The sequence below is a fragment of the Myotis nattereri genome (assembly GCF_964212035.1).
Source record: "Myotis nattereri genome assembly, chromosome: 2".
In the NCBI taxonomy this organism is placed as follows: Eukaryota; Metazoa; Chordata; class Mammalia; order Chiroptera; family Vespertilionidae; genus Myotis; species Myotis nattereri.
This window is the reverse complement of record NC_138076.1, coordinates 40,774,144-40,799,682: the sequence shown is the minus strand read 5'-3', so window position 1 is coordinate 40,799,682 and position 25,539 is coordinate 40,774,144. Positions and strand designations below refer to the sequence as shown.

Here is a 25,539-nt window from a genome sequence, read left to right as displayed (position 1 = left end):
CGATGTTTCTGGCTCTCTATCCCTCTCCCTTCCTCTCTGTAAAAAAAATCAATAAAATATATCTTTGAAAAAAAGAAAAGAAAGAAATTGAGGGCTCTCTAATATATTATGACATAGAAGTAAAAGTCACACCACTAAAAGACCATGTAGACCATGTCTCTAATAGCACATCTAGTAAAGAGTCAGCTGCAGGTGTCCAGCTACTTACCACGCGATAATCATTGGGGCCCCACACTAGAAGGGTATGGCGATGGCCCTGCTGAAAATCAGGAGTTACTGGAGTGACTGGTGATCCAGGAGAAGAAATGTTTATGCTTGTCAATTTGTCCAAATCAAAAGTCCTAAATTCATTTGTCTGTAACAGGGGAAAAGGAGTCATAGTTAACACCTCAGAGTCTTGCTCTGCACTGTGTAACTGAACATTGTCATGGCATATTACTTGACATTCCCAGTGCACATTCATACACATCAAAAAATGCCTTGGGGGAGCTGGCATGTCTCAGGCCCCCATCCTTACAGACTCTACCATGAAGTTGTTTAGTATTACCAAAGGAATTACACTTTTCATCCAGCATTTTACTATCATTTTCATTTATGAAGATACATGCTATAGAAATCATTTCTATCATTGGGCAAAGAACAGCATCAGCCCTGGAGATCATCAATACTGGGTTGCCCCAAGCATTAGGAGTCAAACTTTTTTTTTTTTTTTTACTTCAAGATTATTAATTTGGCAAGATCTAAGGTAGTGGTTCTCAATGGTGTCTAAATAGGAATGAACAAGTTCAATCAAAATCTATGGAGGTGGGACCCAGATATCAGAATTTTCAAAGCTCTCCAGGTGACCAAATAAGGACTCAAGATTGACAACTTTAATCCGGACCAATGAATGTCCACATTAGGGTTTTCTAACCTTGGCACTATTCACATGTGGAGCTAGGTAATTCTTTGTTGGGGGGAGGGACTGTGTGGTGGCACCCTGGCTTCTACATAGGAGAATAGCACACTTCCAGTTGTGATAATAAAACAATGTCTTCAGAGATTGTCAAATGTCCCTTAACTACAGAACACCTGATTTCTAGGACCTGATCTTAGACTAAAGGCATTAGGAGTCAGTGTGGCTCCATTGTGGGTTCAACAGGCATGTGAATTAGCTTGGAAACTAACCATTATTAGAAGAGTTAGAATACAAAAGGGAAGAAGTCCATAAAAAAGATAATTTACACACTTTTGAAGTATTTTGTGAGTGCTGAATTTATTTTAACTAGATATTTTAGGAGTTCATAAAAGAACAAGTTTTATAAACTTCTCTCCCATTATATTGCCCCTGGTGGAGGGTCACCGACGCAGATCTTGCTATTTAAAGTGTGGTTCATGCACCAGCAGAGCAATATCACCTAAAAGCTTGTTAAAATGGAAGGTTTCAGACCTACTGATCAAGAGTCTTCGTTTTAACAAGCTCCCCAGGTGATTCATATGCACATTAAAGTTTAATGTGCACTGGTCCAGATCGAAACCAAAAGGAGATCATGATATTAAGACATTTCCCTTCTGGGCTTATCTTGGAATTTATACCAGGACCAAGAAGATCAGATTCTGAAAATCCTATTATCACTCAGGCCAGATGATAAAAAATAAATTTCTGTTCCTTCTACTTACTGCAGATATTTGGCCAACGTGCACCGTCTCTCCAGGAAAATATATAGTCATGTTATTGCTTCCTATATTCAATACTTTAATTTGGACTTGGTTTCCTTCGGGGAAGACTGGAAGAGTTTTCTGAACAAAATAAAAGACAATTGGCAGTGAGGTCTTCAGTTTGTATGGAATATACCTTAACCAGAGGCATAGAGTCCCCTTCCCCAGCCATGGAAAGCTGTGCTGGCTGAGGCACACCACGTACTTAACTAGCCCCCAAAGCCTCTAATCACTCCCTTCATGGCACCCATAGAAAATGATGTTTGTACAGAACATGGAAGTAATCAGAAAGAGGCTTTCTTGCTCTTACCTCCAGGCCAAGGGATGGTAGGTTACGAGGCCTAATAACTGAGGGGGTCAGAGAAACCATAGCTTAAATGAATGCATGTCTTGAGGCACCTGAGAGCTGCTTGCTCGGGGTGCCTCCCCTCCAACTCTGGACGTCCAGACCGCAGCCCTGGACATGGTGCTCTACACAGCCTCCCACAAATGTTTTATGCCCTCCTGCCTCCACACCTTTTCTCAGGGTTTCTGCCTTTCCCCTACATGTCCTCTCTCAAACTCCACTGTCACTGAAGTGATCCATTTCTATTTCAGCTCCACAAAGCTAGCTATGTTCAAGAGAAACTGAGTACACCCATGTTCATAATAGCATTATTCATAATAGCCAAGAGGTGGGACAACCTAAGTGTCCATCAACAGATGAATGGATAAGCAAAATGTGCTATATCCATAAAACAGAATATTATTCAGCCTTCAAGGGCATTCTGACACATGCTCCGCATCGATAAACCTTGAGGTCATTATGCCAAATAAAATAAGTCAGTCACAAAAAGATAAATACTGTGTGATTCCACTAGAATATTCAAAGTCATAGAGACAGAAAGTAGAATGGTGGTTACCAGGGGTTGGGGGTTGGGGAGGAGGAATGGGGAGTTGTTGAATGGATGTAGGGTTTCAGTTTGGGAAGATGAAAGCGTTCTAAAGATTGTGTGCACAATAATGTGAATATACTAGTATTTAGCACTGCTGAACTGTACGCTTAGAAATGACTAAGATGGTAAATTTTGTTATGTATATTTTTATCATAATTAAAAATATAAATTAAAAAAGAGAGAAGGAGTGAGAGAGAGAGAGAGAGAGAGAGAGAGAGAGAGAGAGAGAGAGAGAGATCTTCTACCTCTTATTTTATGTACTACATAACACCAGGTTCCTAGGACCTGATCTTAGACTAAGGGCATTAGGAGTTTAGTTTAGCCCCATTGTGGGTCCAATAGATATGTGAATTAGCTTGGAAACTAATCATTATTAGAAAAGTTGGAATACAAAAGGGCAGAAGCCCATTAAGAAGACAATTGACAGAGTTTTGAAATACTTTTGAGTGCTGAACTTCCTTTCACTGGCTCTTTTAGGAGTTCATGAAAGTACTAGTCTCATGAACTTATCTCCCATTATAAAAACTGCAAAGGAAGCTCCTTATGTAAATGTGGTCCAGCTTTTCTCCTAATTAAGTGTACCTATCGACCCTATTCCTGGCTGCATCCTTTGCAGAGATAACACCCAGGAGTCCATGCTGTCAGAAAGGGACTATTTTGCCCCTGGGTGCATTGTCCATAGTTCCAGGACATTTTATTAGCAAAGATCCTGGCCTCCCCTAATCCTTTCACTCCTGGAGAAAGAAGACTTCTGAACACCCCACCCGAATGCCTGAGCCAGGAAAGGCCACTGGAGAATCAGAGGACAACTCACATCAATTTCCAACTGCACAAATGCAGCCACCACGAAAGACATGGAAGCCAGGAACATGCCGACTGTCATCTTCTTCAAAGGGCTGATGGGATAAGCAAGAGAGTGACTCCCAACCAGTCTCATACAAACAAGCTAATGCTATGCCCCCCAAAGACGCACTCCTCTCCCACCATCCCCAAACAGACTAACTTCCCTTCCAAAACACACGCGATTGAAAGCATCTCTTCATTTGTTATTCATGACCAAGACTAGGGACACTAAATGTAATAGAGAGTCTCATTTGTGTTTTTACATTTACTTTCTAGAAATTATAATTCGGGTGATACTCCGCATGATAGTTAACATTTTATCATCTAGACCAGCGGTTCTCAACCTGTGGGTCGCGACCCCTTTGGGTTCTCAACCAGGGGTCGCCTAAGACCATCGGAAAACACATATATAATTACATATTGTTTTTGTGATGAATCACTATGCTTTAATTATGTTCAATTTGTAACAATGAAAATACATCCTGCATATCAGGTATTTACATTACGATTCATAACAGTAGCAAAATTACAGTTATGAAGTAGCAACGAAAACAATTTTATGGTTGGGGGTCACCACAACATGAGGAACTGTATTAAAGGGTCGTGGCATTAGGAAGGTTGAGAATCACTGCTCTAGATTATGGGGGAGGAAGAGATTTTCCTCTACCCTTCTAGGTTCTTTCTGTTGGTCTGATAATTAAATTGACATGAGATAGATTAACAAGCGAAAGTAACCAAATTTAATTGCATATATATGGATGGGAGCCCCACATACATGAGAGGTTCAGAGACAGAAAGGGAAAGTGGGCTATAGATAGCACCCTGAGTCAAGATGCCTTGGGCTTCAGAGGGGAGGAGGGCAGCTTGTAAGATAACAAGAAAAGCAGTTGTTCAGTAACGTGGATGTTTACCCTGCCATTTAGATAAGTCATAATAAGTTATTTCTGGTAATGACTCATTATAGGCAAGCCCCCCCATTTAAGTTCTCCAAGGGAGAAACAGGCAGTTTTTTTTCGTGAGCCCACAGGGTCTAGATTGGGTTCAGCTCAAAATACAAAATACTCTCTGAGCCAGAGTGGCACATCCTGGGGGCCCCTGTTCTGAACAACCTTCAGCATATCTGAGAGAGCCTTCCTCAGAGGCCATTTCAGGCTGCTGGTAATAACATTGTATTTTAAGGGAAAGTTTTCAGGAACATCAGCACACCGACATCTAATTCAAATGTACTTCTTTTTTTTTTTTTAATCCTCACCTGAGGATATGTTTTTATTGATTCTAGAGAGGGAGGAAGGGGGAGAGAGAGAGAACATTGGTCGGTTTGCCTCCTGCATGTGCCCCAACTGGGTATTGAACCCACAATCTTTTGGTGCATGGGATGACACTGCAACCAACTGAGCCACTTGGCCAGGGCTCAAATGTATGTCTTTAAAAGCCCCATCACATAGATGGTGTTGTGGGAGGGGAGACAGGTTCTTTTTTCCACGGAGGCCTGGAAGCTGAGGGAGTGCAGCCTAGTTGCAAAGTCCTAGGACTAACGGAGCCTCCACCCCACCCTGCCGGTCACCTACGTGAAGTTGAAGCCACATTTTGCAATCAGGGGATACACCACAGCGTCTACGATGGGGACCATGACAACGATCAAGATGGCATTCACGGTCTGCAGACGAAGTGGAGATGGACTGTTACCACTGGCTCACAGGTGACTTGGGTCTCTGAAAGCAACTTAAATGTTGTCTCTTACCTGCATCTGATCCGGCTGAATGTCAAGAAGTCCCTAAAACAGAGAAGGGGGAGAAGTCTCATTGATAAGTTCCCACAGGTGATCACCTGGGGGGTTGGGAATGTCATGAAAACGAAGGAGAAAGGGGGCAAAGGGACTAAAATAAAAGAAGAGTGACCAGGGGATGTCTTAAACTTACAATCTTCCCATTCATCGTTGTTGCTTGCAGCGTCCACCTTGAGCCCTTAAAAACAAATAAGTTCATTGCATCATTTGGGAACATGGGTTTTCAAACATTTGACAAGTCAATGTTGATTTTTTTTTTTTCCAAATCAGGAATGAGGTCTGAAATGTTATGGGATTTAAAATTTTTTCAAAGCCGAGTTCATCTCCCAGCTCCATGTAATACTGGGTCAGGAGAAACAACTTGGATTTCTGTTCTGCAAGTTAACATAACATAATACCCCGACCCCAACAGAGCACCTACATAGCTCTGCTCTGAGATAAAGCTGCCCTGAGGAAAGACAAAAATGCATTTCTGAGGTTGGTGGGACATTAGCTGCCAGGTAAAAGCAGCTTCACAGCCTGAGGATAGTCTATATTCACTGGCACCACAGTTTCGAGAGCATTGTTATGGCTCAGAGCCATTTTGACAGTCCAAGCTGTCCCAAAATGTGATTCCATGAAGAGAGTGACAAATTTAAACCTGAGCGGGTTCATTATGTTAAACCTATTTCATAGGAAAAGGTGACTCAGGACTGTACAAGTATCATTATTCCCACAGAGGACTAAAGATGTACATGTTTCAACGTAACCGAGCCACTCCACTAGGAGGACATCAGAGTAAGTCCTCCTAGGCACTGTTCTAATTCTTAATACAGGGGTATATGCCCTAGTTCTCCATGTTGATCCCCACAGCCTTGCCGCGGGTTACTATCCTTTCAGCAGGGTTAAGGGATCACCTCAAGACACACAGCTACAAGGTGGTGAGTGTATTTCTAGTGCAAGTCCACATCCAGTAACAGGTTTGAATCAATGTGCAAAACTGCCTCCCTGGTGTTTCAAACGCTGTTCTTGATTTCGTACTTACCAATAAGGAGGTTAAATGTGTACACTCAACTTTCTTACGAGAGATGGTTTACCCATACAGTAATCCTCCCTGAACCATACAATTACACATGCCTGTGAACTTTTTAAAAACTTCAGTTTCTAAAAGGAATAATATCTTATTCCTTTGACTAATAGGCATCACACATTCAATTATCTAACTCAACGCTGAAACATTCCTAGGCCAGCATCTTACAGCTGTGGGAGAAAGAGCAGGTGACAAGGCAATGACCGGCGTCTAGTTCCTGCTCCAGAATGACTTTGGGCGTCATCGTGCATCCCTGGATGGTGCTTCTAAACCACGCATCCCATATAGATGGGAAGATGTCAAGTGCCTGTCAGGTACAATATTCTGTGGATCCCATAAAAGGGACTGCCTCTGTTTACCATGATGCATCAATGGGAAAACGCTTTATTCTCAGTGTTTAGTTTTCTTTTTTTTCCTCAGTTTTTCTTTTCTCAATTTTTCTTTATTCTCAGTTTTGATTCGGAAGAGTGTTGGACACTCTGATCCAGTTTTTCCTAAGTCTCCTTTACTTGATCACACCTAATTTCTTCTTCTTCTTCTTTTTTTAATATATTTTATTGATTTTTTACAGAGAGGAAGGGAGAGAGATAGAGAGTTAGAAACATCGATGAGAGAGAAACATCGATCAGCCGCCTCCTGCACACCTCCTACTGGGGATGTGCCCACAACCCAGGTACATGCCCTTGACCGGAATCGAACCTGGGACCTTTCAGTCCGCAGGCCAACGCTCTATCCATTGAGCCAAACCGGTTTCGGCCTAATTTCTTCTTGTTTTGCAACAGAGATGAGGCTAGAGAACCATCTAGAGTTGGTTTTTTAAAAAGAAACTCAAATGTGATTAAGTGATCAAATAAATGAATAAAAGAGAAACTGGAAGAGAACGTTTTAAAGAACCAGATCCCATGGCTTGGTACGTGGTAGCACCCAAAGAACGTTTGCTACATGAAGATGTACGAAAACATAGTTTCCCATTACCTGCTGGTCGAACAAGGCCCAGAACATGGGGAGTGGGATATACAGGAACATCACCTTCGTCACCATCTTAATTTGAGAGATAAGCCGCTCCTGTGGTTGGAGTGAGGGAGGGACTAATCAGGCAGGATTGTCACAGCCATCAGCACTGTTAGCTTCAGTGCGGACTCATCTGCAGCTGGAGACAAGCTGGGAGGTGATGAACAATTCCGAAGACCCCACCCCAGGCTCCTTTTGAAAACGAAAACTTCCTAAGCTATTTAAAATATGAGTGAAAACGTCTGTGTAGGAGGTAAATGGCTCAAACTTATATAAACTATTAAATGTACACTCCACCACCATCACCATTTCACTCTTCTAGATTCAAACTAGAGTTATGTGATCACAATTTCATATATTAATTGGCAGATTGTACCGAGTGAAAATCTATGACAAGATAATATTGTTCCCAGGTACATTATACCTATTGTTAATCAAGTTTGACTCAATAACGAAACAATCACACTCCCAGAGTCTTAGTTAACACGCTGTTAAAGGTTCTGAGGACACAGTTGGTGATCTCATCCAGGAAGCCTTAAGAAGATGAGTTGTAACTGTGGGCGCTCACTAGAGGAAGGTCCCTGGGACACTGCAGCAATATGATCACTTACGTCATACTTCTCCTGGGCCCAGTCCAGCCAGTGCTCCCTTTTGGGAAATTCCTTACTCCGGTGCCTAAACCTATTTTTGATGGCAAACTGAAGGAGGGAAGAAAAAGCAAATTTCAGAACAGAACTGGTTACTTTATCAGGGAAACACATTTCAATTAAACTCCTTTTAATGGAAGACTTGTGAGAGACGCAAAATATAAAATTGTATACACTAGTATAATGACATTGCTAAAAGGCATGATGCATTTATTTCTAAACTCTTGCTATCTTCAAGTGAGTTGGGGTAAACAAAGTCACACTGTTACTACTGTACTCTACAAAGTGGCAGTCAATAGAAACATAACCTGTAACATTTATGTTTTCCCGTAGCCATATTAAAAAGCAATAGTGATTTATTTCAATGAATAAATAAGTAAATAAATAAATAAGTAGCTCCAGAGGTGTGATTCAAAGAAAAGAAAGAAAAGCAAAAGGGAAACAGGTAAAATTAATTTTAAATATATTTTTTTAACCCCACAAACCTAAAACATGATCTTAATATGTAATCAATATTTTAAAAATTCATAAAAAGTTTTACACTCTTTTTTTATACTAAGTCTTTGAAATCCAGGGTATACTTTACCCTTACAGCACATTTTAATTTGAGTGCTAAATTTTTAACAGGAATATTTGATCTGCATATACATTTCATAAAATTTATGTTTGAAAAACTAGAGTTAAATACTTAAGTTGTTCCAAAGATACTTAAAAATTTTCCAATAACTGAATTAAGTATCGGTTTTTAGATTTAAAAGGACCCACTCCATAGAAATACATATATAAGGAATTATACAATTTAAATTACTTTAAGGGAAATTTAAAATTCTGTTCCCCAGTTGAACTTGCCACCTTTTATTTTACTTTTTAAAATAATTATTTTATTGATTTTTTTTTTTTTTTTTTTTACAGAGAGGAAGGGAGAGGGATAGAGAGATAGAAACATTGATGAGAGAGAAACATCGATCAGCTGCCTCCTTCACACCTCCTGCTGGGGATGTGCCCACAACACCGGTACATGCCCTTGACTGGAATCGAACCTGGGATCCTTCAGTCTGCAGGCTGACGCTCTATTCATTGAGCCAAACCAGTTAGGACAAACTTGCCCCATTTTAAATGTTCAATAGCCTCATGTGGCTGGTGGCCACCATATTATACTGAAGGTCTATAATAAATGGTACAGCCATATAAAGGACAATGAGAACCCACTACACAGAAATGGGTTTATAAAAAGTAATGGCTACAGTTAAACATATTTTAAAACACGGTAACCCTGATTAGAAAATATGCTGACCCACCATCATACAATTAGGGGCTTTTAGGATTCCTTGTCAGTAAGAGGCCTTCCGAAAAAGCCAAGTGCATTGTAACTATGCAGCAGCAGAGAAGCTGGTGGTGGGGCAAGTTGGGGACATGCACGACTGAAAGGCAGTAACTCAAAGCTGTGGGCTGGTTTTGGATGCAGGGTAATACAAGTCTCATGATTCTATATAGCATGAAGTTGTTGTTTTGGAGTTTGAACTAAGTTGTCAGTTACTTGGGAAGGAAGGACTTGGAGAGAGCATTGGTAAGATCCCCTCCTGGCTTGGAAACAAATTTGTGATGGGGATCAATGTAATTAATGTTAGAGGAAAGTACGGAAGGAAGAAGGAATAGCTGAAAGGGAAGAGAACAAAAATGATTCTGAGAGGACACGTTAATTTCACAAAGTAAAGTGCCCATATGTAATTTAATGCAATAAAGCCAGGCAAAGAGAAAGAAAGTGACCCAACATTATCTTTGAGGATTTTTTTTTTACTGATGTTATTTAGAGAGAGAAGAAGAAAGGGAGAGGGAGAGGAAGAGGGAGGGGGGGGGAGAGAGAGAGAGAGAGAGAGAGAGAGAGAAAAACATCAATTGGTTGCCTCCTGCACAAATCCTGACCTGGGATGGAACTAGCAACCTTTTGGTGTATGGGATGACCCTCCCACCGACTAAGCTACTCAGCCGGGGCCTAACTTTATCTTAAGGCTGCCATTACATCCAAAAAATTATTCACAATTATTTTTTTATAAAGTGACACATTTCCCCCTGATTATACAATGTACATAGTCACTAAAAACATGGGGCGTAAATAGGGGAATCAAGTTATTTGACTCCATCACTTATATCCTGACTTTAAATGTGCCCGTATGTGCATAGGCGATGTAGCTATATGTGGAAGAAACCATGTTCTGCATGTTCTCATCACCAAACAGTCTCTGAAGACGAGACTTCTGAGGGCTGCGTAACGCGGCACAGACGCCAGTTAGCCGCTGTCCTCCCATTTTTGGTGGACTTATATGTTTGCTGCTGCAAATATTTGTTTTGTTTTGTCGTTTCTGCTGTTGTAAACCTTACATTGATAATCTTCACATGTGAATTTGTGCTGGTTTTTAGCCTTGATTTGTGTCCAATTGTCAGGCTCCTGACAGGCAGCACCAAACCACGCCTCTTCGCTGTCACACCGCTGCCCAACAAACATCAGACACTGCCTGCCATTCTGATAGGTGAGGGGTTGCTTGGATTTGATTTTTTCATGTCCATTGACCTCATTTTGTAAGTTCAAGAGTCATTTCCATCCCTCTTTAGTTGAGTTCTGTTTTGTGTCCTTTTCCATGTGACGAATTTTATAAGAAAATTCAATTTGTCAAAATACAGGGGTGGGCAAACATAGGTTTACAGTTGTGAGCATGCAAAACACAGTTTATCCTTGTATTATTATTTATTAATTATTGTACTGTTTATTTGTGTTATTATTATTGTTTTTATTTCGTATCCTTACTTGTGATTTACCTTTTAGGTAATGGTGGCTGGTAATTTAGCCCACTTCTGCCCACCCCTGTAGTAAAGAACACTAATACAACCCTCAAAGGAAAGTCGACACTTCATCGAATTCTAATTTGAAGGAAGTGAAAGGTTCTGGGGTGACCCAAGGCCACTGAGAGAGAGCGACTGAGATACTTACCCCAATGCACTTGGCCACCTCACCCATGATGTTCCCCTGGGGCTGGTACTTCGTGTACATGCTACTGCCAGCGATAAATACAACTGCAGGGCAAAAGGAGATGGGTAACAGGGTGTTGTCAGAACTACCTGGGACCCAGAAGATGTGTTTTTATTTGAGTTATAACCTTGTTTTGGATACACCAGGGTTACTCATAGAATGGGGGTACCGCCCTCTCTCCCAGGGAAGAAAGTGCTTTTGATTCTAACAAGCAGAGGAGCTTCTGAGTCTGTTATATCTGTGTTCTCACATACAAACAGTGACGTCTACTACTATCTACTTCCCAAAACTCGGGGCCGCTCAAAGACTTACAAAGTGACGCATTTCTTAGTTCAGCTATTTAGGCACAAGTTCTATCACCATGTAAAGGGAGACAAAGAAATAAGTGCTTTTACATATTAGGTTAATGTATTACTCTATAAAGACGAAAATCAGCTTTACTTTTTCAGTTGCAATGACAAGAAAAAGTTCTTTTTTAAAAATATAGTTTTATTGATTTCCGAGAGGAAGGGAGAGAGAGAGATGATAGAAACATCAATGATGAGAGAGAAGCATTGATTGGTTGCCTCCTCCATGGCCCCTACTGAGGATTGAGCCCCCAACCCGGGCATGTGCCCTGATGGAATCAAACCATGACCTCCTGGTTCATAGATCCATTCTCAACCACTGAGCTACACTGACTGGGTAAGCTCTTCTTTTAATTATCAGGAAAAAAAATAAGGACTATCTGTTGGAACTTTTACTTACTCACATTAACAGAATTTATTCTGTGGTCATTGCACAGAATCATGGTTACAATTATTTGCATCTGCAGCTCCAGTTTTACACAAGTAAAAGCACTTTTACAATGAAGCAACTCTTAGGAAAGACATATTGTAAAAATAATGCAGGGGAAAACAGCATTTCTGGAAGAAACTCTGAAAACACAATCCCTATACTAGGATTTCTAATTATCCAATATCAAAATTAAAAATTTTTTAAAACACTAATTGATCATCTGAATTACACTTTTTCCCTCAATTAAGAGAGGGCGTAAGATTTTGATAGGTGCCAACTCTCAAGCATTATCTCCAAGTATGTGCCTTATTATAGATGTTCTTTATAATTAAAGAAAGGAGAATTTACTTATATTTTAACCCAATGCCAATTGTCCTTAATCAAACATGGATGGAAGAAGTGCCCAACAGACTAAGTCTACACTTTTTAAAAATATATTTTTCATTGATTTCAAAGAGGAAAGGAGAGGGAGAGAGATAGAAACATCAATGATAAGAGAATCATTTATTAGCTGCCTCCTGCACACCCCTTACTGGGGATTGAGCCCACAACCCGGACTTGTGCTCTGATGGGAAATCCAACCGACCTCCTGGTTCATAGGTCAATGCTAAATCACCGAGCCACACTGGCCAGGCCAGTACATTTTTTTAATTAGCTAATATTTTAATATTTAAGCTTCTTATTAACTGAAGCCTAAGTCAAGCCTAAGATTGCTGCAGATAGGAGCTTCTAGAGAGGGTGTTGATACACAGGATTTGGCTTGTTCTCAATTCCTCCACAAGAAAAAGCATAATCTTTGATGTAAGAATGACTCATACAGACTAAATGACCATTTACCTAATGACAACTTATAGTGTCCAGCCTAAAACAACGGTTTCTGAAGTCCTCTCTACCTCCATTTCCTCACGCAGAATTAGAGAGAAAAAGTCTACATGAGTCTTTCAGGGGAGTGTGGCTGTAGTTAAACAATTATGGGAGGAAATGGACATATCCGAAGGGGAGAATTCTGAGCCTGAGATGGCAATTGGGCTCTGTTTCCTTCTTGTACCCAAAGATGTTGAAGTCCTCACCCCCAGGACCTCAGAATATGGCTTATTTGGAAATAAAATCGTTTCAGAAGACAATCAAGGTAAGGTGAGGTCATTATGGTGGCCCTACTCCAATACGACCAGTATCCCTCTAAAAAGGGGACATTTGGACACAGATGTACACACAGAGGGAAGGCCATGGGCAGACTGACATTATGTTGCCACAAGCCTGGGTACCACAAGAGGGAGAGAGAGAGGCCTGGAAGAGATCCTCCCCAGGGCCTTACGTGGGAGCATACTCTTCTGACACTTGATTTTGGACTCCCAGCCTCCAGAACTGTGAGACAATAAATAAATTTCTGTTGGTGAAGCCACTCAGTCTGTGGTATTTTGTTATCGCAGTTCTAGGAAACGAAGACCCTCATCATCTCTCAAACCAAACTATCCCATGTAGAAATCTCTTCACACTTCCTAAAAAGCCAGTGCCAAGAACTCATGTGTGAATGAATGCATCTACCACACATATATTCATCCTAGAGGGGAGATATTCTAGTAGAAACATTTTGAGATGCTACACTATGGAACTCTAGATGGAATTGGAAGTATTTAAACAACTGGACCAGGTTGTCATGTCTTCAAGTTGTAGATGAGCACATATTGGTAAGAAGGAAAGCCTTCAGCTATGGGTTCAGCTAGTCCAGCAGATTCGCCATCTTCATCTCAATCTGCCTAAATAGTATCACATGTTTAGATGTCCAACTCAGTTGATCCCTTTTCCTGCAAACACTTTTCTGGTCTTATTCCTTCTGAAAAATGCCAACTCTACATTCTTTGACTTCTCATAGCATGTTTAACATGGGTTGGCAAGTCTTCATACTATTTACCATTACAATTTGTTACATGACTTTTTAAAAAGTGGTCACAGTGATTAAGTAAAGGCTTGATCTGATCATAGGATTGAGTTAATTCAACTGATTCTACTTACTCAGAGCAACAGCCATGAGAGCAGCAGGAACCCCAAACGCCAGTGGGTAACAAGCTTGCTTACTGTGAATTCCACATTCTTGAACTGGGGAGAAATTACCAGATTAAAATTCATTATGGCATTGGTAATGCCCATACAGTTCCCATTTTCTAAAAATCCCTAACTGGTTATTACGTATTGTTTTTCACTTAATGTTTGAGACATGTCCATTTGCCTCACTGATATCAATACCAGAGGAGCTAAGCAGCTTTGCAGTAGAAAGAGCAGGAGATGGAGACAGGTCTAACCCCCGGCCCTGTGTAGATCTCTGATACCGGTCATGCCAAAATCAGTTCTTACATTCAGTGGGTTTTCTTAGTGGGGGAGATAAAAATGACCTGAATACTCAGTAAATAAAATCAAGAGTGGCTTGGAAAATTAATCTCGTATGTCCCTGAATTTAGGCTAATTTGAAAATACGTAGATAACACAGGGCAGGGGTCCACAGACTTTTCTGTGAAGAGCCAGAGAACAAATATTTCAGGCTCTGTGGACTATTCAGTCTTTGTCCCAGTGACTCAAGCTGGCTTCTGTAGGGTGAAAGCAGCCATAGACAGCACACAAATGGGTAGTCTTCTCTACATTTCTGGACTGGGCCTAGAGGCCAGACTTTGCTAGCTCTCAAATCCTAGGGTTGGTATGCAAAAAATTAAGACATTGGAAGGGGCAACAGAGAATTCTGGAAATCCTCTTAACGGAATGCTGGAGCCTCCAGGAATCTGATCCTAAAGGGGTTTTAACTTTGTCTTTGACCAGTTATTTCACAGTTCTGTAGAGAAAGATGTTAACTAGTAGAAAACATGCAATGACTTCTGTTAATGGCAAAGCAAAATAAATTCCTGTTAGTCAAATCCCTATTGGCACTGACTTGTAGCTTCCAGTTTCCTCATTTATTATTAAGTTATATAAAATCATTGTCACATGCTCATTTCATATTTGTGTGAGAATCATGATTTCACCTTTAAAGATGTTATCCTGTAACACATTCTCTAATGCACCACATGCATAGTAAATATTCTAGTAGGTGGGGGAGGTGAGAAAACATAACATAAGAATGAAAACTACTAAATTTTTATACAAAACAAGTTGGAATGTGTTTTAAGTATCATCTCCAAACTACTAGTCTATGCAGAAATACAGAAACCCCCACAAAATATTTTATGTCATAATTTAATCTGATCCCATGGTCTAATTTGACCCCAAATATTCCCTTCGATGTGGGAAATCCACAAACTCTCAATGGATCCTTAGCAAGCACAAAGATCTGAGTGCTGTTGCCAGTTGCTGTCTCATTCTCTTTCTTGGGCAGTTCTTTTTGAAATATCTGAGATGATAGGAAAGCAAAAAGTAAAACCTTGCCCACAGAATTCTCCCTAACTCACTGAACATTACCCAGGAGCAAAGCTGGCAGGCAAAAATGTGTGTTTTTCAGAGCTTCTACTGTCTTATCTCTTACATGAATAAGGACTTTGCATTAGTCATCATTTAGAAAAAGTGGCTGCTGTGCTAAGGATGCTATAGATCCTCCAGTGGTCATTAGGATAAGGGATTCTAATAAGATTGAAGAGGAGATAAAACTGGAAGGAAAAGAAGCTCAAACTCTGGATGTCAATGTGTACTCTGTTATGTGTCTGGTGGCTGAAGTATAATGGAGGAACAGAGGACAGAACAAGCAAAGCAAGGACAAACTTTCCACGTGATTTTCTCCCCACAATTAAAAAAAGAAAAACAGAAGCCCCCCTCTGACATTTTTTTACCTCTGAGGATGGGAGTGATGATAGTAGAGAGCAAACTTCCAGCATTAATGGCCAAATAAAAGATGGAAAAGAATCGGTTTCTTTGTTTTTCCTATAATAAGAAGGATAAAATTAAAGTTACAATGAAGTTGGCTATATATCAACTGATTGAACCTGATTATATAGCTGATAATCTGACCTTGCTTCAAACTTAGTTTTGGTCAGTATCTCACTTTCAGGTCTACTTGAAAAGAATCCAGTGGCACACAGACCTTGTGTCGGTGGAATTTGATTCCCAGAAGTTTAGAGTCCATTTATGTGGTTTCTGCGAAGGCATGTGCTCTTACCTGGCCCTCTTCAAACTGATCTCCACCAAATGCAGACACACAGGGCTTGATTCCTCCAGTGCCGAGAGCTATCAGGCCCAGGCCGATCATGCACAGCGCCCTAGAGGAAGAAGGAGGTGAAGGTATTGCTGAAATGTGAGGTCTTAAAAGCAGTAACCTCCTGTTTCTTAGCTTCCCTCAGCAGAACAGGTGCAGCAACCTTTATACAGTGGTTCTCAACCTTCCTAATGCCGCGACCCTTTAATACAGTTCCTCATGTTGTGGTGACCCAACCATAAAATTATTTTCGTTGCTACTTCATAACTGTAATTTTGCTATTGTTTTGAATCATAATGTAAATATCTGATATGCAGGATGTATTTAGGCAACCCCTGTGAAAGGGTCATTTGACCCCCATAGGGGTCGTGACCCACAGGTTGAGAACTGCTGCTCTATGAGAAGATAATGGGCAGGAATGCAGTCTTGACAGGTGAAGGGGACTTGATCTCATGGGCTTCCATGTGTATACTGTTATCTAATAACTTACTAGCTAGAAAATGTAAAGCAATAGCTTGAATACTGAATAAGGATTTTTGTATGGGGTTCTTCTGCAGCCTTATGATTGTTAGCAAAAGACTAGGTAAGTGATATGTTTAAGCATTGTCTCTGTATAATCTTCATAGACTCATAACAGTCATTAAAAGACATTAGAAAACATGATTTAATGGCAAAGCAGAATATTAGGTTAGTTAATATGATCTTAACTTATTTACAGAAGACTGGAAAGTAAAGGAAAATGTTTATTATAATCTTTTACAATATTAAAAAAAGATTATTTATAATAATTAGAAGGGATTAAGGATCATTTATTTGTATTTACTTTTGCATTATCCAAGTTATCTGTGTTTTATTTTCTGAATTAAAAAAAAATCACTCATAGCATTTGCCAACCCTCATTTGTAGTTTTGTTAAATGATAGCAGGTACTACAAATTTTAGGTTTTATGTGTGCATTTTTCCATATTGCTTGATTGCTATGTTGCTTTAAAGTGCTAAACAATATTTTCTGAAACAAAATCTAGAACTACTATGTGTAGAAAGAATCCTTTAAAAAATCACATTCATCTAGCTGAATTAGCTGGTTGAAGCACCTCTTTCCTTGTTTGCTTCTTAAGAACTTAAATGCTGTCACTCTAAGCATTTTAAAAGACAACAAAACATGGCCAGTTGCATATAACACACCCAGCAATCTTGTGAGAATTGTGGGTATGCCCTAACACAGTGATGGCGAACCTATGACACCTCTGACACGCGAACTCATTTTTTTTCGTTGATTTTTCTTTGTTAAATGGCATTTAAATATGTAAAATAAATTTCAAAAATATAAGCCTTTGTTTTACTATGGTTGCAAATATCAAAAAATTTCTCTGTGTGACACGGCACCAGAGTTAAGTTAGGGTTTTTCAAAATGCTGACACACTGAGCTCAAAAGGTTCGCCATCACTGCCCTAACAGGAACCCCATGAGAAAGAAAAGTAGCTAAGCTTTCCTGAGCACTCGTCACTTGCCAGGCAATGCTCCAGATGCTCCCTCTGGATGAACACACACAGTCCTATCTGAGGGAGGTGCTATTACAAATGAGGAAACCTGGGCACAGAGGTTAAGAAACAGCTAGTAAGGAGCACAGCCAGAATTTGAACCCACAAAGTCCATGTTCTTAATCAATATTGTAGATTAGGAAATTGAGGCGTGGAGAAGATAAGTTGCCCCAAGCCCTACAGCTGCTCTGTGGAAGGGCTGGGGGTCAGAAGCTGCCAGGCTGAGCTTATAGCCACTGCCCTCGACCAGCAAAGTTTCCTGTGGGCACCATGGGCGTTACAACAAAGGGCCTCGTCTGGGCAGCAACCTGACTGATGAACAAACCAGAAACTCGGGGGCTGCAGATAGGAATTTAAATGTCTTTCTTTTTTAAAAAATATATTTTTATTGATTTTTAGAGAGGAAAGGAGTGGGAGAGAGAGACATTTCAATTATATTTTCCCAACCGATAAGGTAGTTTACTTAGAGACCAAGAAATCGAAGCACACGAACAGGAGACAAAATAAATCTTGGTAACTTGTCTACTAGACCAGACTGCAGGGAAGGGAAATCAGTCTCACAGAGGAGCACTTGTCAATGGCAGCGTCAATGGCAACGTCCATCAAGGACTCAGAACGCAGGGCTCGAACAAATATTTATGAAACTGAGTTAATGGGAACTCAGAAAAAGTGTAGTGCAAGACAGAAAACCAAAGGTACAGGGTCTTGAGGAAACCGGCCCAATTGAGGATCAAGGTCAGTGGCAGTAACGTCTGTCCCTCCAGAGAAGATGACGATTAACATAAGTATCCCATGCACTGACCACGCGCCACATGACATGTACCCCAGACAGCAAGCCTTCGAGTGAGCAATGACTCCAGACAACTGTTAGGATGGCAACATACCAGTAATGAAGACCCAACACTTAAGTCAATTAAACGGCTTTCTCTCTATCGCTGTAAAGGCCTCCTTACACTTACGGTGAAGTTCAAGGTGAAACATTGGAGCACCAAATAAGCAACCAGTGGGAGGGGGTGGGGTAGCAGGTAACATCAACTCACACATGTAAAGGAAGATTGTTGGGGGTTCCATCGTGGTCGAAGTCTGAGAGGTCATGAATGGAGCTTACTGCGGTGACTGCCTGCCCAATTGTGTAGACGATGGACAGTGACACGATGGTCCTGTGTTTGGAGGGGTTAAGAAAAATCCAAGTTAATTGTACAGTCAGCTTCCTACTCCACCACAAAAAGGCCCCGGCTTCAAACTTTCGAGAGCCTGGTCATGAATGTACTTGTTTCTCAAATTGAGTAAAACTGGTAACTCTTAGAAAGGCAACCTGCTGACGAACCTGTTGCCCAGCCTGCAAGCGCAGAGCAAAGACTTGCCCAGAGGAGCCGGAGCAAGGGCGGAGATGCGTTTTATCTTCGAGCTCTTTGTAAGACCCAGTGTTTTTTGTTACCTAACTACTGAAATCGGAACTTGTCTCTTTAGACAACGAGAGATTCTTACCTGATGCCTGGTAACAACATTTGGCCAGGAGTGGACCACTGCTTGCTCGTGTACTGAGTTATTTTGAGAGAGTGAATTTTCCTGCTTCTGTCCACATCATGCCTTGGCCTGGCAGAACCTTCACTTCTTTGCTGATTAAATCCTGGGGACTTCCCGATAACCCCCTCTCGAGTGCACTTGACCAAGGGCTGGGCGGGTGCCCCGTGTCCTCTCTGGCCATGGAGCAGTGTGAGCCTTTTGGCTGCTGGGACATCAGTTGGGGAGCTTCTTTGTTCTCCCTGCCCTTACCTCAATGCTTCCCACATCATTAATGATAGATGGTGTCCCTGCTACTATTTCAAGATGAGACAAAGATGTTATTGCTGCTTGAAGGAGGAAAGGAGAACCTACAAACACCACTTGCACTCACTGCTAAATGCCAGGCACTGTGCCACGCTCTGGGGGTACGCGGAAGAGCAGAAACAGGGCCTAGCATGCTCTCCTAAGAGTTTTAGGTTTCTGATTCTTTGCTCCCCGAGTCCATCATCTCAAACCATTAAGCTAATAATTACTTTTTGGCTTGCCTGGGAACAAGGAAGTTGCAACTACTCACGAGAATTTTCCCAGCCAGGAGTCGGCAATGAGAGCACCAAGGATAGGCGTCAGGTAGCAGAGGGCCACAAAGGTGTGGTAGATGGCGGTGGACAGGTTGTCGTCCCATTTAAAGAACCGTGTGAAGTACAGAATGAGGAGTGCTTTCCGCAGCAGACAGGGCAGGGGAGGGAAAAGCACAGTTAGGAGTGGTCGCGGCAACTGGCGCTCTGCACGCGAGGGGGTGGGTGTCAAAAATAGTTACCTTTCATGCCATAGTAGGAAAATCTTTCGCAGAACTCATTGATCACGATGAAGAAGATGCTCAGGGGATAACCAAAGCAACTCTGACAAAAACAAAACAGTCCAGGGTTAAAATATGCTCCCTGCCGGCCCATTTTCACCAATGAGTGCTAACGGCATGAAAAGTAACCTGTGCCTATTAGTAACTTGTCAGTGACTATCCAGAGGTAGAATCTTAGAATTAAAAATTTTTTAGAATTAAAAATTAAAATTTTTTTGTTCCCTTACATTCCACACAGAGACAACAATGAAGCATCTAGTTTTGTTAGCCTGAGAAGGGCTGCACAAAGCATTTCCTAAAGAGAAGGAGCGTCTCATACTCAGGACTGCCCTCTCATGAATGATAGATGCACGATGCACATTTGTTATGAGAATGAAGCACAAATGTGAACATTTTGGAGCAAAACAGGCTAGAGTCTATAACAGCTGTGGGCAAACTACTGCCCGCGGGCCGGATCCGACCCGTTTGAAATGAATAAAACTATTGAAAAAAAAGACCGTACCCTTTTATGTAATGATGTTTACTTTGAATTTATATTAGTTCACACAAACACTCCATCCATGCTTTTGTTCCGGCCCTCCGGTCCAGTTTAAGAACCCATTGTGGCCCTCAAGTCAAAAAGCTTGCCCACCCCTGGTTTATAAGGTGAAGCTACACAGAAAAGAAAAAGGGATACTTACATATGATTTGGACGTCCCTGAAAGAAAAACAAAAATGCCACTATTAAAGTCAAATAATTCAAATGCTTTCTGCTGAGTCTAAACTCAGGCCCTGTGACTTTTCCTGACAGTCAGATGTGTTATCCAGACCGCTGCAGCCATCTCCAGGATCCCAGCCCTAGCCATGCCTCCTGTCCAGAGTCAGGCCTGGAAGCTGCATCTTCTTTAATTAGCTCCAGACAATTCTCCTGTGGGTCAGAGTAGAGAACCAGAGGCACAGAGAACGGTGCCAAACCCATTTCCTCCTTAAAACACTTCAAAGGCTGCCCACTGCCCACAGGCTAAAATCAAAACTTTTAGCATGTTCTTTGCTATCTCACAAGGTCAGCAGATTTGGTGAGGATTAAATAATGGAAATATAAAATGCTTAAGGGTACTTAAAACACAGTGAGGGTTCAACCAGCATTCTTGTCACCTGGGCCCACCCTCCTTCCAGCCCCTTCCCTAGGCAGAGAGGGCTCCCACCATACCCAACCATTTGTTCACTGAACCGGTATGTACCCCCCCAAAGTCCTTCGTGCACAAAACAGCAAATCCTTTGCCAGGAATGCTCCTTGTATGCCCTCCTTCCCTTCATGAAGCCTTCTCTGACCTCCTATGCTGCTTCAATGCCATAACAGCTTCTATTTCTGCCTCCACTTTAGCGGAAGAATCACCACGTGCTGTTCATCTCCACTTTTCCAATACCTACCAGTGCAGGGCCCATTGTTAGAAGAGCAAAAAGACAAAGGGCCAGAATCCAAGTGAGTTGGTACAAACCACGTGCCATTGACCATCTTCTAAACTTAGTGCCCTTCACCCCTGTTGCCAGTCTCTGCTCCTCTGTCTCCCCTGAATTTTGACAAGATTTCACCCATAGTCTTGTCTCAAGTCTTAACATTTTCTCGTGCTTCTTTCTATACTAACGCACTGCCCAGTGTTAGTATAGAAAGAAGTCTGTGTCTGTTACATGCTAGGCCCCTTGCCATGGGGAACCATCTCCCTCCTCCTCTCAGCCCCCATTGACCACATCTTAGAGTTCTTTGCTATTAGGGTCCCCTGAGCAGTCCCCTCCTCCTCTATTAGGAATCAGTGACCCCCCAGCAGTGGTTCTCAAACTGAAGTGTGCCTCAGCATGACCCTGAGGGCTATGAGAAATGGTTGCTGGACCCCACGCCCACAGTTGCTGTCTCTGTAGGTCTGGGATGGCCCATTGAGTTTGCATTTCTAACAAGTTCTAAGGTGATGTTGCTACTCGGGTCCAGGGACCCCACTTTGAGAACCACAGGTGAGCTGTGATGTTGAGTTGCCCGATGGATCTGCACAAATAAGTTTTGCCACTTCTCTGGCCCTGAGACCCAGACAGATCCTTCTGTGTCAGTTCAGAGCAGGAACTGAATACAGAAGCTGCTCAACACGCAGACGTCTCCACCAAGCCTCCCCCCCTCACACTCTCACACGGTTCCCCATTCGGGGCCCTTCCTCTCCCATCTGCCACCTTGTATTCTCATTATGTGCAAATCCAGGGCCCGTCCCACAAGAAACATAACTGGACTCTGCCGTTGGCCCAGACCCACGTGGTCTTGCAGACCTTCCCCCGCTCATCTGGGGGGGGCCTTCCTTCCCCATTCTGGTCATGCTGTGCTGTGGGCATTTGCACTTCTCCAGCTCAGCACGGCCGCACACCAGATGGTCTCACTTTTGCCCACATAAGAATGGTGATGCTATTTTAGTCCTTGTCCCGAGACGGGAAATAAACTGTCTGGTCTCATGGGACTCCAATTCCGAGCTCTTCTTGCTCATAACCGTTCTGGAAGGAGATTCCTCAAACCTAAAAGACTGTTTTTTTTCTCCCCAGTTAGACATCCCTGTGGGGATGGGCTGCTTTGAGGGGCATCGTGTGAAGAATGCGGGCATGGGGCCAGACATGATTGAATCTCTGTCCTGTTGCTTTCCAGCTGTGACTTTGGGCAAGCCCGTCTTTCCTCAGACAGGCTGCCTATCGGATGAAGATAAGGCCACCCACCTTACAGGACTGCTGTGAGCGCTCGCCGGAAAGCCCCAGCCAGGCTTGACTCGACATTCAGCAGGAGATGCTACTACCTAGGAATCCTCAGCACCTCGCATGCTGCTTTCCAGGGTGGATATTAAATGCTTGTTGAATGAATATGTCCCCCAAAGAACCAGTAGTATCGCGCATCAAGCACCACGTTCAGATCCTGGCTCTGCCACTCGCTAGTTCCATTGGCCCCTCCAGGCCCACTAGCCACCCTCTGCCCATGAGGCTGACCTGCACGGATTTCATCCGTGTCCCCCCATCCTCCTGATCCCCCATATGGTTTGGCCGGTGGGGAGCCCCAGCAAGAGATCAGAAGATCAGGTGTTCCTTTTCCTGGCTCCTTCCTGGAAAGGTCACCTGAGACTGCTGTGTCCTCAAGCGACCGACACCGCTCCTCTGCAGTCGACACGTCCCACATGGCTCTCTCCTTCCGGGGCTTGGTCACTGTTTTGTACCACTTTCCAGGGGTGGTAGCAATGGGGTCATAACTCTGGGTTCCTGCACTATCATGTATGGTCCCCACAATCAGTCTTTTCTAATAAGTCTTTTTTAACAAATGCTCCTATTTTGAGAATGCCATTTGTTTCCTGATGGGACCATGACTGACACAGCCCACAAGTCAGATTTCATCACCAGACTGGGGAGAGCGCCACTCCCCAGGGAAATGAAAGGACCGTGCTTCTGTAAAGCCCTCTGGCCGTACTCGGAGCCCAGTTTCATTGCAGTGGTGCCCGATCTGCTCGAGGACTTGGACGCGGACGTGGCAGGACCGTACCATGCTCCGCCTACTTAGACCTCATATAATGTGGTCTCACCACGGTCTCCCACAGACCAGGCACAGCAGGGAGTGACACCACATGGGCTCCAACCTTCTCTAGAAAAGCAGGAGGGAGGTATGAACCCAAACTCAGCAGAGAGAGCCTGGGGCTTCCCTGCAGTCCTTCCTTTTGCAGATTTCTCAGAATTTTGGTTTCCAGGGAAAGACTTTGCTAAATATTATTTAACACTGATTACTGCTAAATAATACTGCCAGAGGTTTTGTTTACTTCAAACATAAATAGTGTTAGAGAAAAAAGACCGAAACAATCAGAGGGTTTAGGTCTTGTTGCAACCATCGCACCCAGAACTACATTATGGAAAATGAAATTTCTAAAGCCACGCAAGAGAAAATCTGAGTCCCCAGTCATCGCTCGGGAGGCTTTTCATTCCCTGGCAGGTGTGCATTCCAAAGGTGCGCACTGCCGGGCAGAGGTTGGCAAACTCTTCTTCTGCAGAATTCGGAACTGTTTACTGGATGTGATACTGCAGTCAGCATTTTTTTTTTTTTTTATATCTTTATTCACCTGAGTCAACAGGATTGCTATCTTAGAAAGTGGATGTCGTGCGTAGGGTGAGTCTTAAGTCTGGACTCAAATTTCAACTCAGTCACAAGAGTCTGTTTACTTTGGTACAATTGTGTCTGTTCTTGGCATCGAATCAGCAGAGTGGAGTGGTCTGATGTTTCTAGCATCATTCACGGGTCACCTGGATTTAACTGCTGGTCTGAGGAAAACAGTTTAGAATCAGGCTCGCCATGAGCTCGCTTGGTCAGCATGGGGCACAGAGCAATCGCCAAGTCAAGGCCTGTTCTTATTGTTTCTAGGCCCAGCAGTGATTCTGTCTTTTTCTTTTGGCTAAAGAATCTAATAAAATAAATGTACACGATGGATTTCTGTGATTACTGACTTGGGGGGAACAACAGGAAAAAACAAGAAAGACAGTCTAATCCAGCCGTGGGCAAACTACGGCCCGCGGGCCGGATCCGGCCCGTTTGAAATGAATAAAACTATTGAAAAAAAAGACCGTACCCTTTTATGTAATGATCTTTACTTTGAATTTATATTAGTTCACACAAACACTCCATCCATGCTTTTGTTCCGGCCCTCTGGTCCAGTTTAAGAACCCATTGTGGCCCTCAAGTCAAAAAGTTTGCCCACCCCTGGATCACTTCCCATTACTTAATAAAATCTCTCATTACGGTGAGCATTTCCTACTGTCTAACAAAGCACATGCCATATTTTGAACCATTTAGGGATGGAAATACGAACTTATGGTTTGTTACCTAGACATTAAGAACACCTTCAGCACCACGATGGGTGTAAACAGTGGGTTTCTAGCCCTTGGACGTGGGAAGAGAACTGATGAAGCACTTTGCTAAAGTCTAAGCGAGGAGAAAAGTGTTCCCTATCGTTACCAGCAATGAAACGGAGGGAACCCTGTAAGCGTTGCTGGGTGTGTTAGAGACGGTGTTTCTGAAGTTGTAGGGTGTGGTAGGCAGAGCAGTGGTGCCCCTGAGCTGTCCATGTCCTACTCCCTTGAACTTGTGGCCCTGTTACCCTCCATGGCAAAGGGACTTTGCAGATGTGACTCGTTAAAGACCTTGAGATGGGGGTTCATCCTGGGCTGGCTGGGTGGCCCCAGTGCGATCATAGGGTCCTTGAAAGAGTCAGAGGAGCAGATGTGAGGAAGGAAGCTGGCAGGCCACCACGACAAGGAATGTGGCGCCTCCAGAAGCTAAAAAAGACAGGGAAATGGATTCTCCCCTGGAGCCTCCCGAGGGAACTCAGCCCTGCTGACGCCTTGGTTTTAGCTCAGTGGGACCCATGTCGGCTTCTGACCTCCACAACCGTAAGATAATAAATCTGTGTCATTTTAAGCCACCAACTTTGTGCTAATTTGTTGCAACAACAATTGCAAATAGCACATGGGTTTGCCTTAAGCTTTGTAAACAGGTTTTTAATCACTATTTACAAAGAACCAAGACTCAGACTTCCTAGCAGTTTTATTTGTTGGCAGGATGCCCTTTTAGTAATCCTACCGCCCCCTCTCCCGCCCACCCAGCTACATTTTCTATCTGGGGCCTTGGAAGTTCCTATCTG

At 42.6% G+C, this 25,539-nt stretch overlaps 1 protein-coding gene across 1 annotated transcript in view; it reads right to left on the bottom strand.

Annotated features, from left to right (window-relative positions):
- Nucleotides 1-23,399, bottom strand: part of SLC15A1 (solute carrier family 15 member 1) — a gene marked incomplete at its 5' end in the record, with an annotated part of 29,897 nt that extends 6,498 nt beyond the window's left edge. Inside the window, 16 exons of the mRNA XM_081083866.1 lie at nt 209-355; nt 1,660-1,779; nt 3,448-3,529; nt 5,045-5,133; nt 5,218-5,250; nt 5,396-5,440; nt 7,307-7,396; nt 7,954-8,040; nt 10,976-11,058; nt 13,805-13,888; nt 15,601-15,691; nt 15,927-16,026; nt 18,543-18,662; nt 19,583-19,724; nt 19,826-19,907; nt 23,325-23,399. Coding sequence (XP_080939992.1) covers nt 209-355; nt 1,660-1,779; nt 3,448-3,529; nt 5,045-5,133; nt 5,218-5,250; nt 5,396-5,440; nt 7,307-7,396; nt 7,954-8,040; nt 10,976-11,058; nt 13,805-13,888; nt 15,601-15,691; nt 15,927-16,026; nt 18,543-18,662; nt 19,583-19,724; nt 19,826-19,907; nt 23,325-23,399 — 1,470 coding nt within the window. The remainder of the gene's footprint in view (nt 1-208; nt 356-1,659; nt 1,780-3,447; nt 3,530-5,044; nt 5,134-5,217; nt 5,251-5,395; nt 5,441-7,306; nt 7,397-7,953; nt 8,041-10,975; nt 11,059-13,804; nt 13,889-15,600; nt 15,692-15,926; nt 16,027-18,542; nt 18,663-19,582; nt 19,725-19,825; nt 19,908-23,324) is intronic.
- Nucleotides 23,400-25,539: the final 2,140 nt, after the last annotated feature.